Source organism: Papaver somniferum, chromosome 8, assembly GCF_003573695.1.
Source record: "Papaver somniferum cultivar HN1 chromosome 8, ASM357369v1, whole genome shotgun sequence".
NCBI lineage: Eukaryota > Viridiplantae > Streptophyta > Magnoliopsida > Ranunculales > Papaveraceae > Papaver > Papaver somniferum.
Window position 1 is genome coordinate 4,033,238 of NC_039365.1, and position 19,882 is coordinate 4,053,119.

Sequence of the window (19,882 nt, forward strand, 5' to 3'; positions counted from 1 at the left end):
GAGTTTTTCTCAAAGTAAGAGCATAGTAAACATTATGGTAATTAGAAACAACAGAAGCATCACTTAGAAGTTACCATTGTCGGGCTCATCTCTTTATATGTTATGTTGTTTGGGTCATATAAATATAAACGCCCACCAGCGTGAACTAGAATCTCATTGTTCTTGAAACTCCAAACTAACTCAATACCCGAGGTACTGATAATTCTTTCTTGTGTAATGCTGAAACTTTTGGTCCAAGATTCCTTTACTCCATAGTTTCTCATCACCCATACATCTGCCCGGACATTGAAAACCTGAAACAGTAAACATACACACCCTCCCAGTATTGTCCATCTAGATCACACAGCATATCATCTTCCAATGATATTCCAGGATCGGTCTTTGGATTAGGTATAGGTTCTTGGGGTAGTGCCACCTCTTTGAATCTCTCATTGACGATATCAAAAGAGATTAGAACTTCAGAGTCTTGACCCTTGGTAGTCGCAAACCAATGAAGAGCTCCATTAACGAGCACCCCGTCTTCAGTATTGCCACCTTTGGATGCAGAATACATAATGTTTTGAATGGTTTTCCATGAGTTTGATTTTAATGAGTAGATATCAAGATCAACACTTTCATCATTCTCATCACCGATAAACCTTAACAATTTGTAATCATCAAAATTGCAATCATAACCAAACCCATAAAAATCAAGGTGGAAGCAGCGAGTCAGTCGTGGAAAAGTTGGCAGTTTCTTATACTGTTTCGTTGAAGGATTGCAAAGATGTATTTCTTGGCCATGACAACAATACCCAAGTTTACGATGAAACAAATCTCACTATTACCCAAACTAAAACAAGGCTCATACTCATAACACTGATATTGTCCCCACTTGACCACCTGTTGTAGCAGGTGTGGGGTTTTAATCTAAAAGGCCTCGGTGCTATGTAAGAAGATGCCCAAGCTTATTAGGCACCACATGTACTTCCTCTTATTCCATGTGGGACTATCCTAGCTATACATATGTGGTGTTTATTGAGCCACGTATTCCAACAATCTCCACCTTGGCAAGATTAAACCACCTCACCAAACCAATCATACTCCACCATATGATCACCGTCCGCATATGCTACCCATCGAACATGATTATTGTCACTACGCGCCCTGGAACCGTACTCCACCTTGAGTTTAATGGGAAGGCTAGCACTAACTCCACCTTGAGCACAACCTTGCCCACCTAGAACCCTGCTCCACTTGAGTTAATGGGGTGCGGCACTAACTCCACCTTGAGCGCCAGCTCTACCTTGGGCCTTGCCTGCTCCACCTGCGCCGTACCGGGTGACATCCACAACCACTTCTCCATTCCGAGAGTAGCCCCAACCATAGGCTCTGAAACCAATTGTTAGGATCTTCTCGGACCACCGGACCCTACTTCTGGGACCGACCACATAGCACCGATATTGTCCCCACTTGACCACCTGTTGCAGCAAGTGTGGGGTTTTAATCTAAAAGGCCTCGATATTATGTAAGGAGATGCCCAAGCTTATAGGCACCACATGTACTTACTCTTATTTCATGTGGGACTATCCTAACTATACATATGTGGTGTTTATCGAGCCACATACTCCAACAAGCAAGCCATTGCATGCACCTAAAAATTTGATCACACAATCTTGAGATAATGAAGGATAATCTATCCAATTAATAAATTTATCACATTCCAACACCATAGACGATGACAATGACAATGGCAGTAAGGACGATATCGATTTATAATCTATTGAAAACATTCTTTTGCAAGCGCTTTCAGATACCAAAATACTGATATTGTTCTTCGTGTTTCTAAAATAATAATGACAGTTAATAAAACTTTGGCTACCAATTAATGCATATATGGACTTGCTTACGCACCTCAATCTCATCAAAGACTTCCTTGGTAATCTTACGGAGATTTCAAAGAGAATTTCTTCCGGAAGGTGGTGTGACATTGTGTTGCCACTTTCTTCAACTTGCTGGTGTTACCGTGAGAGAGAGAGGTGGGGGAAGAAAATTTCAGAAAATATATAAGTTGTATAAAACCCTAGATCGCCGAAACTTAGGGTTAGCCAATTGTGATCTCTAATAAACTTACGGATATATATATATATATATATAAAACTTAGAGTTCTAGTTATACAAGGCAACATAAACTTGAAAGGAAACTCTCCCCATTTTTTTTAGTCAGTTCTGTTTTGCAACCAACGGCAGGTCACGGGATCAGAACTTTAAATTTTACAGTACTATTTATTTTTCGGAAGGAAAAAAAAAGATTCATTGAAAAGCAAACTACAAACTGACCGGATCACTACTCAATCATGTGGATCACCTCGCCATTCTTAATTAGCTAGAAGTGTTTGCATCCCTATTATGGACATTCTTTATAACTAAAACATAGTACTGGACTCACAATCATTTAACAAGAGAAGGACTTTGATCGGCACTATCCACAATGACCTTGTTATTTTCATTTTTAATGATGATTTGTGACATTCATCCGTCCTTGCTCCATTAGGTAGGCTTGCAGAAGAGCCTTTTTTTAAATACCTCTACATCTCAACTTTGTGGCCGTGGCTCTGCCAAGAAGTACCCTGTAGGCTTGCAGAAGAGCCTTTTTTTTAAGGGCAACAACATTGTGGTTATTATGAACAACAGAGTATCAATGTTAACTTTCACCCAAATGGTTGGACGAGGCATCCACTGTCCGACTCCATAGCGGTTGCATAGACAGGGCCGTCTTAGTGTTTTTGGGTGCCCTAAACCAACATGATATATGGGGCTTTTTTTTATGATTACTAAATTAAAGTTTAAGTTGGAATTTTCGTTTAGAGGGAGACAAATTAATGTATTTAAAGGGATAATTTGGATCCAGCTATGCGGCCGAAAGCTGCTCAATTATTTGTCTGTAAGAGTTAAAAAGAATGTAGTGCTGTAGGAATTTTGCAACTTCTCCATGAGAGTGAAAAGGATTACACTTCGAGTTTCCTCCTGTTAAGAAGCGTGAATAATCAAATTCTTACTCTTATACAACCTCGATTAAAATTTATAGCTTCTTTTCTTCTGCATATATATAGATGTCATGCTATCTTGGGAATTTATCTAATATTTTCCCTGGGTTAGCTAAACTTTTCAAGCTTATTCCACTGAATCTGCAAGCTTTTACCCATGAAGGACAATGGAGATTTTGGTATCCTTGGATGTTGTTGCAGCATTCTTTGTCTTAGATATGAACAAGCATCATTCAAGAGTCTTCAATGAAGCTTCAAATAAACCATTGGAAGTGTGTCATGGCTTTTCAATTTCAGTTAGCTTTTTCTCAAATTTTGGACCCATTTCACCTGAATTCTCCCCGCATTGCAATATAAGGGGGTGAATACCAAAATTCACGTAGAAAGAGGTTTAGGATGAAAATTTGTCAATGATTAAACAACAAATCAGAGCGGCGCAGCCGAAGCATGGTGGGCCCATAACCCACATGTCCCATGATCGAAATCGAAACTTGTCTCTCTCTGATATCTCACACAGAGAAAGAAAGGCTTCCCACGATTTTTTTCTTTTTTTCTTTTCTCTGATTTTTTTTCCTCCGATATTCTCAGAGACGGGCTTTCCAATTTTATTTTTTTTCATTAATTTTTTTTTAAATAAATAATAAGTAATAATCATGCAATTCGATCTTTCAATGGACAGTACTATTTTCCAAAAGAAAAGATTCTTTGAATAAGCTAATTAATTAAGAAGTACTGCAACTGACTATGATATTATTGCTATCATTTAAAAGAGACTGATCTCCCCATCTAGCTAGCAACAAAAAGACGATCAGTATGACAATATCCACCATGACATTTGTTATCACTTTCAATGATGACTTGCGACATTCTTCTGTCCTTGCTCCATTTGATAGCTTGTAGAAGAGCCTTTCTCATCCATATGCAGCCGTTGCATATCTTAGAAATCCATGGGCCTAACTAACCTCGAAAACCGGCTTGCAAGGTTAGGATTGCCCAAGGTTTATTAAGCATGGGACCTAGGTTGTTCTAGGCGATGTGGTACTATTTAACACCCCCCTCAACGACTAGGGCTACACTGAACTGATGAGTATGTCAGCCGCTGACTGGGCTACACAGATGGAGTGGCACAGAAGCCACGGACGCATTGAAGGGGATACAGATTGCCCAAGGTTTATTAAGCATGGGACCTAGGTTGTTCTAGGCGATGTGGTACTATTTAACACCCCCCTCAACGACTAGGGCTACACTGAACTGATGAGTATGTCAGCCGCTGACTGGGCTACACAGATGGAGTGGCACAGAAGCCACGGACGCATTGAAGGGGATACAGAGTGGTACGGAAATCACGGACGCACACTGACGGGGATACGGAGTGGTACGGAAACCACAGATGCACACTGGCGGGGATACAGAGTGGTACGGAAACCACGGACACATGGATAGCGTTGAGAGAGGGGTCTGGCTCTGATACCAAGTTAGAAATCCATGGGCCTAACTAACCTCGAAAACCGGCTTACAAGGTTAGGATTGCCCAAGGCTTATTAAGCATGGGACCTAGGTTGTCCTAGGCGATGTGGTACTATTTAGCAGCATAGAGGTACCTCCACCATTGTGGGTGAGCCATTTAAAAGAGACCGATCTTCCCATCTAGCAACATAAAGACATTCAATGTTGACACCGTTCCTAATGACCTTGTTATATTACTTCACTTTCAATGACGAGGCATTGTCCAGCTTAATAGCTATTGCATAGAGGTACCGGCCCCAACAACTGTGGATGAGCCATTGTGTTCTTACGTACCTTAGTTTAGCGAAGCCATGCTAGCAACATACTTATCTGCCACCAATGTCTTTCCTAAATCATGAAGCTTCAGCTTTTTATATGTTTTATTGTTTGGGTCATATAAACATAACAACTTATCAGCCACCACTAGAATCTCATTGTTTTTGAAACTCCAAATTAACCACAAATTCAAGTGACTGATAATTTCTTCCTGTCTAATACTGAAACTTTTGGTCCAAGATTCCTTCACTCCATAATCTTGCATCACCCATATATCAGCCCGGATATTAAAAACATGATACACTAAACATAGACACCCTCCCAGTACTTCCACAGCTAGATCACACATGGGCTCGTCATCTTCCAAAGATATTCCTGGATCGGTCTTTGGATTAGGTATAGGTTCTTGGGGTAGTGACACCTCTTTGAATCTCTCATAGATGATATCAAAAGAGACTAGAACTTTAGAGTCTTGAGCCTTGGTAGACGCAAACCAATGAAGAGCTCCATTAACAAGCCCTCCTCCAATGTAATATTGGCTTGGAGAATAAGGTATGTTTTGAATGGTTTTCCATGAGTTTGATTTTAATGAGTAGACATCAAGGTCAACACTATCATCATCATCATCGATAAACCTTAACAATTTGTAATCGTCAAACTTGTAATCATAACCAAACCCATAAGAATCAATGTCGACATAGCTAGACGGTCTTTGTGGTAAAGTGGGAAATCGCTTGTACTCTTTCGTTGAAGGATTCCAAAGATGTATTTCTTGGCCTTGACAACAACACCCAGAATCATGATGATAACAAATCCCATCACTGAAAATTTCATAAGGACCGTAATCGTAACGAGAACAACATATGCAAAGCAAACCATTGCATGAACCCAAAAATTTGATGACGCAATCTTGAGATAACGAAGGGTAATCCATCCAATCGATAAATTTATCACATTCCAACACTGCAGATGATGACGATGATGTTGACAATGTTGGGTGCAATAATCAAAATAAAGAAAAAATCAAATAAGCAAAAGTTATTGATACTTAGCTCCTTTATAATGGAATTGATCGATTGACGAAACGAACGAGCTTCTCATATCTCCACAACAGCAACAAGGCAAAACTTTGGAAAAACAAAGTGAGTCACGTGTTCAACACGTTGCCCTTAAGACATTAGCGCCCGGCTACACTCAAGAGTGATGCTATAGCCCTCACAGGACGGATATCTCCAGGATAAAACACCCTACTACACCTACTATTAGCATATGTAGTAGATGCTCAACTTGAGCTTGGCAACTCCGAAAAAACCGTTAAGGAAAATCCCGAACTCTTAAGAAACGCTATAAAATATTTTCCCTTAGGGGTCCCTCTAAAATATAGAGCAACCCCTTTCCCATAGATTTTACAAAAGTAGTGAATTTCTTTATATAATGGAATAAAACAATTTAAGAAGTGGAAACTCCACAATGTGGGACTAATAAGTTTATATAGTTTCTTAAAACTACTAAAAATTGGAAACTCCACAATGTGGGACTAAAAAGTATCATTCACAGAAGAAAACAATAAATTATAATTTTTTTTATTAAAACTTTAATTTTTTTTTTTATTAATCGTTTCCAACAATCCCCCACATGAATGAAAACTCAATAAAACATGAAAACACAGATAGATCTTGGTAAATCAACATCCCAACCTCACGATCCAAACAGATTGATCGTGCAAGTGTTGAAATCATACTAGTCATTTCTACGTCCTCTCCCTCACACAAAAGTGTGTCGACCCCAGGGTCATACTATGGATTGCATAAATCATAATAGTATTGAGAGCTTTCATCTTTAGTTCTCACATGGTGAGACTATAGGTATCTTTCACCAAAGTGAAAAAGCATGAACTAGTGAACCCTTAGTGACCTTTAGGTCCTAAGTTCCAGTAATACCAAAACCATCAAAACGAAAATCACATAAAAAGCGCAGGAAATATCATTTTAGGCAGAGGTGTTAATGAGGTCTTGAACCTTTGCTTAGTGAGATATTACCGGAATTACTTGCTAGAGACAGTGAACTATGTCTTGAACTGCTAGCATTTGATGTAATTCGCGATAACAACCACGGGTGATATCTCCAAGATTGCTGCCAAGCTCGTGCCGTTTTGTCCAATTTGGCCCTGGACATATCCTGTTTCTCAGAATGCTCTAGAGAATCAAAGCTCATATTCTCATAGGAAGCGGCCCACTTCCTCATTCAGATAGGTGAGTTTCCATAAAGAGTGTTACTGCTACACCCCACTTCAATCTTAAATTGAAACTATAGAACTCATTAAGACTTCTTAAAAGTCATCCTTCACATGCAGTCACACTATCACGTCTACACCATAGGGAAGGGACAGAGAATAAAATTCTCTGATAGTGTTTACCTTTACCCACCACAAATTAGTTGTCTCATTCGAAACCTTGATCTTGGATCTGGGATCTCCAGTCAGCAAGGTTGAGTATCCTTCATGGCAAGTTTAATTTATGAGCTTAAGCCCCTTCCCCTCGATGTTTTCTAACATCTCTTGGATAACCTTTCGTCAAAGGTTGCGCGATATTCTCCTTGGACTTTATCCAATCAATGGAAATAACGCCATTGAGATTAGTTATTTTCAGCTTTAGCTATTATAGCTTGGCTAACACAAGTATAATATATAGCTGGCACAGGCCTATGCCAGAGAGGAATGTCTTCTAAAAACATCTTAGGCACTCGCCCCCTCTCGTGCTTTATCTAACTCAATACTCTCAGATTCCATAATGAATTGAGCAATATATGTTGTTTGTAAATCTTCCAAAACAAACCTCTGCTAGAGTGAAAATATCCACTCGTAGACTTAGACTCCTCTGAGTCAACTATCCAGTTTACATCACAAAGTCCCTCAAGGACAGCAAGATACCTTTCATAAATCAAAAAAGGTAATAGAGTATTTTAGGTACCATAATACTCTACTAGTGCATCTGAATGCTATTGCTCTGGACTACAAGTATATCTACTTAACTTACTCTTACATATAGGCAATGTCTGGACACTTACAGTTCATTAAATTCATCAGACACCCTATAACTCTTGAGTATTCAAGTTAAGATACTCCACTATCCTTAATTTTCTTGATTCTACAAGAATAATCGTACGGATTACAAGCAGGCTTACAATCACACTGATTGTATCTCTTAAGCACAAAATTCAACATAATGAGAATGACTAAGACTACATATGTTAGATTATTTTCTAATCCTCATCCCTAAGATTACATCAACAGGGCCTAAGTCTTTCAAGTCAACGTTCTCATTCAGCGCATGTTTTTAGTGGAATTAATCACATCTATGTTTGTATCAAGTATAAGCATATCATCAACATACAAGCATACAATCACACAGGCATCCTTAACAAGTTACTTGTAAATATACTTGTCAGATTCATTAACTTAAATCCACTACACATTATCACATAATCAAATTTTTCATGTCACTGTTTACGTGCTTATTTTATAAACCATACAAAATTTTGTTCAACTTACAAACTTTGTCATCATAACCTTTCACTACAAAGTCCTCAGGTTGGTCTATGTAAATTTCTTTATCTAATTCACGATTTTAGAAAAGCTGTCTTAACATCCATCTGATGTATCTCTAATTTGTTTATGACAACAATAACAATTAGCATCTCAACGTAAGTAAATCTCGTCACATGTGAATAAGAATCAAGGAAATATACACCTTCTTTTAGTTTATAGCCTTTAGCTACCAACTTAGCCTAATATTTTTCTACAGTTCCATATACCTAATGTTTCCTCTTAAAGACTCATTTACATCTCATGGTATTACTCTCTGGAGGTAAACTATAAACCTCCCAAGTCAGGTTCCGACGGACTGAGTCCATTTCACTAAATGAAGCTTCTTACCAGAATGGGGTTTCACTAGATATCAAGGCTTTTTTACAAGTCCAGGGCTTAGACTACGCTAGGCATGTTATGAAGTCGGCTTCATAAGAAGTCTCAAGTCTAATTGTTTTACTTCTCTTAGGCTCAACCTTAACTTCATCTTCCTTTAAGATAAGTTCTGACTATTTGAAAATAAATCAAGGGGATCAACAACACATCTCTAATGAGGTACAAGTTTAAGAATAAACATGTTCAAAGAACTCAGCATCCCTAGATTATGTAATAGTATTCAAAACAAAGTCAGAAAAATCACACCAAAAGTATGAAAAATCAGAACACACAACCAAAAATCTATATGTAGAAGTATACTCAGCATACCTTATATGAAGACACAATCACAATTTTTGGTTTCTATCTAGTTCTTCTAGGATGAGGAATGACAATCTTAGTCAAACACCCCCACACTTTGACATATTCATAAGAAGGTCATCTACCTTTCCATAAATCATATGGAGTTTCATCTGATCCTTAAGGGTACTATATTCAGGATATACTAGTTAAGAGGACTTCCTCCTCCCACAAGACCGCAGGTAATCCTGAACTAATCAACATGGTAATTATGATCTCCTTAATATGTTCAAGGCTTCTAATTGGTTATCAACTTCAAGTTTATACATCTTAAGGCTTCTAAGGCATCATCCTTATCCCTAAGCAATTATACAAGATAGTACCTCGTACAATCATCTACGGAAGTGATAAACCATCTTTTATCATAGTGGTTTTGGGTTGAACTCATGTCAACTAGGCCTAACTGAATTAATTCTAAGGGATTAGAATTACTATGAACATTTGAGCTAAAAGATTTTATAGCATATTCATTTCACTTTTGTGTTCAAGATCCAAACTAAATTTGGGTCGAAGCCTATGCTAGGAAGTTTATACATTGACTTATAATTTTACGGTTCCAAGTCTACCATGCAAAACATTCAAAGACACACAAAAGAAAGCACAAGAATCAACTATGTTCACTTCATCAGATTTTCCTTCAAACTTATATAGACCCTAAGTCCTATAACTGTTGCCTAACAAATCAATACCCTTAGTTATAACAAGTTTTCCACATTTAATTAAGATCTTCAATCTTTTACCATCTTCAAGAGAACAAGATACGATATTATTTCATATGCTCGGAACATGAAAAGTTCATTCAGTGTGAGAATATTACAGATATGAACTTATGCTCGACCTTTCCCTTTTATGCAACCTATGTCACAGATGAGTTACTCATATAGAGTTTCTCGACATCCCTTATCCTCTGATAAGAGGTGAAAGGTCTCTGTTTCAACAAACATACTTAGTGGCTCCAGAATCCACCCACCAGTCTCTCACATTGGTTATTAAAATAACTTCCGACATCATGTCAATGAACTCGTTCTAATTTGTTTCAACTAAATTAGCATTAACTTTTTACTTATTAAGGTTTTATGTTGTCTACACTTTACTGCCGTATGGCCAGGAATTTTACAAACATAACAACCACCTTTAATTAAAGTAATGCCGGATTCAGTTTTACGAAATATACCTTTCTTAAGAAGACTACGCTTAGAGTTGTGTTTGATGTTCTCGCCTTTGTCAGCTTTGGAAGACTTATGTTCATCCACATGCGCCTGGTAGCCATGTTCCTTTTCAATTTCATGTCACAATCTTCGTTTATACTCTGACCACGGACACGATAATTTCCCAATCACCTAATACACCACATCTCACAAACCTTAGTTCCGAAACGGAAGATAAAATATGAGTTTTGAAGATAATATCTAGATTTACAAACTTCGTTTGAACCACAATATCAAAAAACTCATGATTACCCCATAAAAAAAATACTTTAGTTAACAACAAAAGTTTGCCCGTCAGAATTTTTCAGGAACATTTGTCTGTTTTGTAAAATATCAAAAAAATACTTGTACAACTCCAAAAAATCTGAAATTTTACGTGGGTAACTATCAAGATGTCTACTACGTTGTGTCAAAAGGGTTCATCGAAATTCCGTCTAGGTTAAGAGATAATCTCGAAACTCTACAGCTGACCAAAAATAATTGTTTTTGTTTTTCACTCCATAATTAACATCCATGATTCACAAACCAACCAACCATTTTCGATTATTACAAATTATAATGTCTTAAGATTGTTGGGTGCAATAATCAAAATAAAGAAAAAATCAAATAAGCAAAAGTTATTGATACTTAGCTCCTTTATAATGGAATTGATCGATTGACGAAACGAACGAGCTTCTTATATCTCCACAACAGCAACAAGGCAAAACTTTGGAAAAACAAAGTGAGTCACGTGTTCAACACGTTGCCCTTAAGACATTAGCGCCCGGCTACACTCAAGAGTGATGCTATAGCCCTCACAGGACGGACGGATATTTCCAGGATAAAACACCCTACTACACCTACTATTAGCATATGTAGTAGATGCTCAACTTGAGCTTGGCAACTCCGAAAAAACCGTTAAGGAAAATCCCGAACTCTTAAGAAACGCTATAAAATATTTTCCCCTAGAGGTCCCTCTAAAATATAGAGCAACCCCTTTCCCATAGATTTTACAAAATTAGTGAATTTCTTTATATAATGGAATAAAACAATTTAAGAAGTGGAAACTCCACAATGTGGGACTAATAAGTTTATATAGTTTCTTAAAACTATTAAAAATTGGAAACTCCACAATGTGGGACTAAAAAGTTTCAATCACAGTAGAAAACAATAAATTATAATTTTTTTTTATTAAAACTTTAAATTTTTTTTTCTTTTAATTAATCGTTTCCAACAGACAATGGCAACGAGGACGATACTGAATTATAATTTATTGAAGACATCCTTTTTCTAAAAGTTGCGGCAGCCAAAACACTGATATTGTTCTTCGTGTTACTAAAATAATAATGACTGTTAATAAAACAATGGCTACGAATTAAAGCACAAACAGATTTGCTTACGAACCTCAATCGCATTAGAGATTTCCACGGTAATCTTATGAAGATTTCGATAAAAATATCTTCCGGAAGGTAGTTTGACATTGTGTAGCCACTTTCTTCCACTTTCTTCAATCTTCCTGTGATTGTGAGAGGAGTAGGGGGAAGAACTTTCAGAAAATATCAAAATCCTAATTACGAATCCTTTCCTTAAATCAAGATTGAAAGAATCGAAACAAGGAAATTACCAATTTAGCGCTACACATGGCCAACTTCTATGCTGGGGCTACCCCAATCGGAAAGGCGCACTCTCGTTCTTGAGGTCTGCGGATCGGGTAGTCAATTGTCATGACCACTCTGCACAGACCACGGTTAATTGCAGTCAGTATTATTGTGATGCATCAGATTCACTAGTGATTCGAATATTATTCTGCGATTTTTTTTTTTTGATAAACTATTCTGCGAAAATATTTACCCCTGATTGCCTCTCGGAATTCTTCGTAGGATTAAACCCAGTATGTGTAGAACCACGGTCAGAATCGGTTGGGAACACATACATGTTCACAAAACTTAAATTTTATGGTCTGTCAATGAAATTATCTCTTTTAGAGATTTATTTGGTTGGCTGAACTAGAGGTATATATATCACTTCTTCTGAAAGTGTGGCAGTTATTGTAGAGACGATCGAATCATATGTCTATTGTTAATAGTTTTAGACGTGTTTGATTTTTTAGCACTTCACTGAGTGCAGTGCATCTAAGAATCAAAATCTATAAGAAGTAATCAACTAAAACTGGCTGACATTTATTAATTAATAACAGTTGCAATGATCATTAAAAAAGACTATCTTCGCATCTAGCAAGAGAAAGACATTGATTAACACCATCCGGACACAATGACCTTGTCATATTACTTTTGGCTTCTCTTAAATGTAGCACACGTCTTTATTAACCATACGGGAAATTCCTATGGCAATAGCCAAAGGAAAAAGTTTGTTGAGTTATATGGATGGCCAAACCGAGTTTTCCATTATGGTAAACCATAGGGCGTATTACAAACAGGCGCGCGTTCGAAGTAATAACGTGGGCGTGTGAACAAAAACCGTCAGCGTTTGAATACCAAATGCTGGCGCTAGAAGAACAAACGCGGCGTGATTACTACACCCGCCAACGGGTATTTTTTAAAATTCAAATTAACTTTTTACCTCTATAAATTATCACCATCTTCAAACAATTCACCCACGTCAAATTCATTCTCTTGAATTTTCTCTTCTAAAATAGCTGAAAAGGCGATCACACTTTTTTGCGATGCAAACCTTGAAGCCGCTGTTTCTAAGATATGTAATAATTTTAAAAAGATTGAAAATTGTACGAGGGAAGTGTAAGTTTTAGAAGTTGCTCCAAGAAAATGTTCCGCTAAAAGACAAAGAAGAGTTCCAGTTTTGAAAGTTAACAACAAAAAATTCAAAAACAAAGACGAAATAGTGAAAGAGCGCGTTGAATGGAAGATACGTCAAATGAAGATAAACAGGAGGCCAAAACTTGTACTCGATTTTTATTGAAGTTGTTTTTAGTACATTTAATTTATTATTGCCTACATTTATATCTTGTAAAAGAATTGGCATCAATGAATGAAAATAGATTTCCACTTAAGATTAAGCAAAATTTATTATAATTTAAACTTTCAAATAACATCAAACTACATTTTAATAAACCACAACAAAAACATCAAACTACATCAAATCCAGCGACATTCTCTTTATAGAGTTCATAACATTCAAAATGCTTAAACTCTCTTCCGCTTTCTTCCGTAAACTTGGTCTGAGCGATGGCTTTCTGTAAAACAAACAACAAGTTCAGATATTTATGATGCAGTTGAGTACATAAGGACAAATGTAATAAGATACTCACCAGTTCTTCGTTGGAAAGTCCATAATTGCTACAGTGAACCATCCAGAAAACTTCTGTATAATATTTGACTTCCTTAGTGATGAATGCAATTCTTAGTTCTAGGCTGTTACTGTTTCTTATGGTTTCGTTCTGCGATGCTACAAAATGTCCCAATACTCTTTCCCAGAAATGTTCATGGTTCATTGGTCTCATCATACGATGTAACCAACATCGAACAAGAGTAACATCTTCTTCCGTTGTAAAGACCGGGAGCGGCATTCGAGTGCAGTACGATGTGCTTGAGAAGGACCATCTTTTAGAATTCTGAAACACCCTTCGTAAAGAAAAGGTTTACCGTGAGCATCCTCCCAATTTTCAATAGCTGTTTGGATCACTTCATCTTCAGTTACACCGACGAACTTTTCTCGATCAATTTCCATTATGAGAGCAACAAATGGCTGTAGTACATTACTAATAGATTGAAAACGAGCACGCAATCCACGAGCATCCCGATTTCCTGCGTTTCCCGTCAGTGAGACGAACATTGAAAGAACGTTATCCCAAAAATAAAGGACATTAGTGTCTTGATAAAGGACACCAGTGATTATCCTATGGAAAAAATATGCTTTGCATATAGTTATATCCTCTTCTTCAGTAAACTTGGGACCACGATTTCTAACAGACATTTCTGCAGAGTGGGAGAGATTAAAGAGCTTTAGCAAAAAATAAGAAGAAGAACATGTGAATTTGGAGATGAAAGGAAAGAAATTTATAGGCTGAGAAACCAAACAAAATCGGGCCGTTGGAGATGTAGCCGTTGGCGTTTGTAGTAATCGCGCGCGCATTTCCTTTGAGCGCCTGTTTGAATTACCAAGGTGGCATTTGTTATAAAAGCGCGCAGTTTTATTAAAACCGCCCGTTCGATTTACCAACGCCTATTTTCTTGTTATAAATACGATAAACTAGGTGTGCCTCTCAACCAAACCAACAGATTTCTTTTTCAAAATCCACCACGTTTTCTAAAGGAAAAGCGAAGCAAATATTTTGTGTCGAAGCAAAAGAGGTTTGTACATTATGTTTCATTGATAACCACAATCTTATGCAGTTTCCTTAGATCTATTCAAAGTGTCCGCGAGAAGTTTGTTCACGCATTAGAATGGTGATTGAATCACAACCGGAAAAGCTCAGGTATTTGCAATGTCAAGATCCCAATTGTCCAGAGGAACCACATATGCTAGATGATGCTATGAAGATTAAAAAAGAAGAAGAAGAAAAGATTGCAACACTCTGCGAAAACTTTAAACTTAAAGCCATTTGAAGAAGGATCTATTACACTGCAAGCATTGTGGATATGGAGATCACGAATACAAACATTGTCCACAGAGAATTAGTGGATGCTCAAAGCCCCGTTGCAATATTTTTATGCATTTGCGGACTTCTTCTGAAGAAAACACATATGGAAGGCATTTCTGGGAATGTCCCAGGTGTTTTTTAGTGGAGTGGGATGATTGAAATTGTAGGAAAAATTGATTCACTATGATATTATGTTATTACGATTATATTCACATTTTCACATCAGTAATTTAAATTTTTCCTGGATTAAACATTGCACCATCACTATTAATATCATAAATAAAAACGTACTGCATTAAATAACCACATCATACATGAAAATAAAAGAAATACATTAGATTAAAACAACTACGACATATGCGTCAATTTTCGGCGGGTGGTGGAATTCCTAGATCGGTGGATTGTATCTATTGAGCACCCTGAGAATGTTGGAACAAGCATGGAAGTCGAAAGGACGACCGCCGTAAGTTGCTCACCACATCTCTACAGTCTGGGTTCCACTTCGTGTTCGGCTTCACCGTTGAGCTTATTATTATGATTCTCCATTAGTAAAGCCATGGACTTCGATACGTTGATACTAATTACATGAAAACGACGCGACAATCCGTGAGTATCAGTCCTATAAATGTTCTCCGTTTCAGCGATGAACATTATGTAAACTTTCTCCCAGAAACTCAACATCGGATCGGCTACATTACCGAAGAAAGCTTCTTCCGTGTAAAAAACATAGGCTCTACAAATAGCTAAATCCTCTTGTTTAGTGAATCTAACACCACGAACTCTGGGAGGCATTTTTTGAGATGATTTGAGACTGAAGAATGTGAAGAATTTTTAGAATGTGTGAATTTAGAGTTGAAATGAGGAGTATTTATAGAATTCAATAATTATAGCCGTTGGATCACGAGATTTTCCAGCCGTTTAGATTTAGCCGTTGGCGCTCTTAGTGAAAGCGCTGGCGTGTCAAAGGAAAACGCCTGCGTGTTTAGTAACCATGCGCGTCTGTACTTTAAACGCTGACGTTTTTGTTTCACACGCTAGCGTTTGTGGCACGTCCGCGCGCTTTTAGCACAGGCGCGCGCTGGGTGTTTCCACTCGGTGTTCAATTCATCAGTTTAGTTGAGTTGAACATCCATTTTCCATGTTTGTTCATTCCATAGTGGGACAAAAATGAACAAACGAAGAGTTTGTTCACTCCATAGGAAGTGCTCTAACATATGTAAAATAAGTGCTTATGCTAACCAAAAAGACCTTTATAATCATTCGACATTGTCCACGTAATTAAATATAATTATTACATATAGCCATAATAATGATATAATCATTAAATCCCTAAATCAACATCAACAAAAAAAAAAACAAAAAAAAAAGTTAATTATTTAATAAAATGTAAGGTGTTTGACAAACTTAATGTTTTTTTTAAAAATAATCAATACCCTCAATCAATTTTAGTATAATCATGATTGAGAAGAAAAAAAATCATCTCATACATTTTTTCTTTCTATAGATTATGTTTATGGGGTTCTAGGAGAATAATCCTAGGAAATGAATTAAAACCTTAGTTAATTCCATTTCGATTGATGTTGTTGTGGAATTTTTTAAGGGAACAACTAGAATATATACCCCGATCAATTTTGGTTCAATCATAATTAAGAAAAAATTATTTAGAGAAAATAAGAACTAGAGTTTATTTTTTTGGGGGAAAAAGTAAGAACTAGGGTTTATATAGAACGCGCAATTGGGGAATATGAATTACTTCCCCCAACCAATAGTGTTTGTTAAGGGGTGTTTTGGGGGCAAAAATACTAAAATACCCTTCCCTCAAAATGAAAATAAAAAAACTTAAAATCAAAAAACAAAATCATATCTCCCAATTCCATTTTCACCTCTTATTAATCTCTTTTAGGGTTAGGACTTTCAAACCTAAATATTCCCCACTCCCTTTCAAATTCTAAATTTTCCCCACTCCCTTTCAAATTGTCTTCTCCTTCTCTGCCGGCTCCTCACTTTGTAATCGATTCTTTTTTTTTTTTACATTTTGAAGCGATGAATACCATGCCGGAAGTGATGAAGACCATGCCGGTATAGATGAAGACCATGCCGATAGTGATGAAGACTATGCCGGAAGTGATGAAGAAGACCATGCCGGTAGTGATGATGATCATGTCGGGAATATTTTTTTTACACCGCCAGAAGTGATGAAGACATGCCGGAATTCATGAAGACCATGCCGGAAAATGGTGCCGGCATGCTTGGTAACTAACATTCAATGCCCTAACTAAGTGCCAGCATGCTCGATAGAAATCTATCAATGCCGATACTCAAGTGAATTTTTTTTTCAAGTTTCTGGATACTTTACATTATGTGCCGGCAAAGAAATTCAACCAACATATCATGCCGGTAGCAGTACCGGTATGCTCGAGAATTAACTGACTATGCCGACACCGAGCTTTTTCAGAGAAAAAAAATGGAGAATTCAAAGAAAAAACTTCTTTTTGTAGGTGAGCTAAATATTCAGCAGCAATTCTCTTTTCACTATCATCCACCATTTTCACCAAAAAAACTTCCCTCTCAAATTTTTTTTCCTCCTTCAAATAATACACTAATCATTTATCAAATAATCTTATGATTTTCTTAAGTATAATTAAGCACTAAACCTGATTAGTGAGGGGTAGATTATGAATTATATAAGATACTTAGATAAGGGGTGACCCTGATTTGGATCTAGGTTTTGTCTTTTTCCTTTATCCTCCAATTAGTTTTGATATCCACAATTGCGCGTTCTTTATATATTTATTGTTCAATTTGTGAGAATACAAAAAGAATAATTATAATTAATTTTAAGTGTGATTAAGAAAAAAAAAGTTAGGTTTATTCTTATTTTGAGCAAGAAGGAGTTAATTTTAACTGTTAGCAAAAATTTAACTTGTTTGATTTTTCATTTTAACTTTTGCTTTTTAATTTTAGCTTAAACTTTTTGGGCTGTGATTAATAAAATTGTATGCTATATTTAAGAGAAGCCTTACTTTTATGCAAGGAAGGAGTAGAGAAAATCACACAGAAGTTTAAAAGTATGTGAAACTTTTATATCTCGATTTTCATGTTTCAGGTACCCAATAATTTTGTCGGTAAGAGTTAAAAAGAATGCAGTGTTGTAGGAATTTTGCAACTTCTCCATTTGATTATAACAAGCATTTTTTGTAGGATGTAATTTTTCTTTTAAAAAATAAACAACAAATCAGAGTGGCGCAGCGGAAGCATGGTGGACCCATCACATGTCTCAGGATCGAAACCTGGCTCTGATATTCGCAGAGAAAGGCTTCCTTTTTTTACTTATCAATAATAATCATGCAATTCTATCTTTGCTCTGATATTCGCAGAGAAAGCTTACCGATTTTTTTTTTTTACTTTGTAATAATATAATAATCATGAAATTCTACCTATCAATGTACAATACTAATTTTGCACAAGAAAAAAAATATAAAAAGCTAATTGAGAAGTACCACAAGTCTACAACTAACTATATGATATTATTGCAATCATTTAAAAGAGACTGATTATAGCTAGCAAGAGAAAGACATTCATTCAATATTGACAGTATCCACTATGACCTTGTTATCACTTTCAGTGATGACTTGTGACATTCTTCTGTCTTTGCTCCATTTGATAGCTTTGTAGAACAACAAAAGGTACCTCCACCATTATTTGTGGGGTGAGCCATAGGGCTTGATCTCGCCTTAATTATTTTAGCGAAACCATGCTATCGAGGTGAATATGAACCAACTGATATACCAGATTTATGTTCCCGAAGAACAGCCTAGAAATATCAATCACCTCACAATAATCTTAATTGACTAGCGAAACAAGATATTGTGTAGTCACAAACTATGAGACGAAGATGTTTGTGAATACTTTTCTATCTTTCCTATTGATCATCGCACGCCTTCGTTTTGGTAGCCGCATAGGGAAGGACGACATGGTATGGCGCGGCAAGGTGGTTGGCATGCCATTGGCACATGTGGCATGGCATGCCTTGGCGGGGTTTGGCGTGGACAAAACTAGGGTTTGGGCCAAAGGTTACCATGCGTTGTTTGGCGACCTTGGACAGCTAATATTGGCATCTAAGATGGAAGGGTGGCCGTTGATCATCGCACGCCTTCGTTTTGGTAGCCGCATAGGGAAGGCCGACATGGTATGGCACGGCAAGGTGGTTGGCATGCCATTAGCACATGTGGCATGGAATGCCTTGGCGCGGTTTGGCGTGCCCAAAACTAAGGTTTGGGCCAAAGGTTACCATGCGTTGTCTAGCGACCTTGGACGACTAAGATTTGCATCGTTGATCATCGCACACCTTCGTTTTGGTATCCGCATAGGGAAGTCCGGCATGGCATGACTTATGCGCGACAAGGTGGTTGGCATGCCATTGGCACATGTGGCATGGCATGCCTTGGCGCGGTTTGGCGTGGCCAAAACTAGGGTTTGGGCCAAAGGTTACCATGCGTTGTTTTGCGACCTTGGACGGCTAAGCTTTGCATCTAATATGGAAGGGTGGCCGTTGATCATCGCACGCCTTCGTTTTGGTAGCCGCATAGGGAAGGCCGACATGGTATGGCGCGGCAAGGTGGTTGGAATGCCATTGGCACATGTGGCATGGCATGCCTTGGCGCGATTTGGCATGGCCAAAACTAGGGTTTGGGCCAAAGGTTACCCTACGTTGTTTGGCGACTTTGGACGCCTAAGATTTGCATCTAACATGGAAGGGTGACAGTTGATCATCACACGCCTTCGTTTTGGTAGCCGCATAGGGAAGGCCGACATGGTATCGCGCAGCAAGGTGGTTGGCATGCCATTGGCACATATGGTGCGTCTGGCATGCCTTGGCGCGGAGGTGCGGCTGGCATGGTTGGCATGCCTTGGCGCGGAGTTGCGGATGGCATGGTTGGCATGCCTTGGC

At 37.6% G+C, this 19,882-nt stretch overlaps 1 protein-coding gene across 1 annotated transcript; it reads right to left on the reverse strand.

Moving 5' to 3' along the window:
- Window positions 1-262: 262 nt before the first annotated feature.
- Window positions 263-5,739, reverse strand: LOC113304953 (F-box/kelch-repeat protein At3g06240-like). The gene is made up of 2 exons (XM_026554072.1): window positions 4,856-5,739; window positions 263-638 (listed from the first exon to the last, which is right to left on the reverse strand). The coding sequence occupies exons 1-2, from the start codon at window positions 5,737-5,739 to the stop codon at window positions 263-265; spliced, it is 1,260 nt and encodes a 419-aa protein (XP_026409857.1).
- Window positions 5,740-19,882: the final 14,143 nt, after the last annotated feature.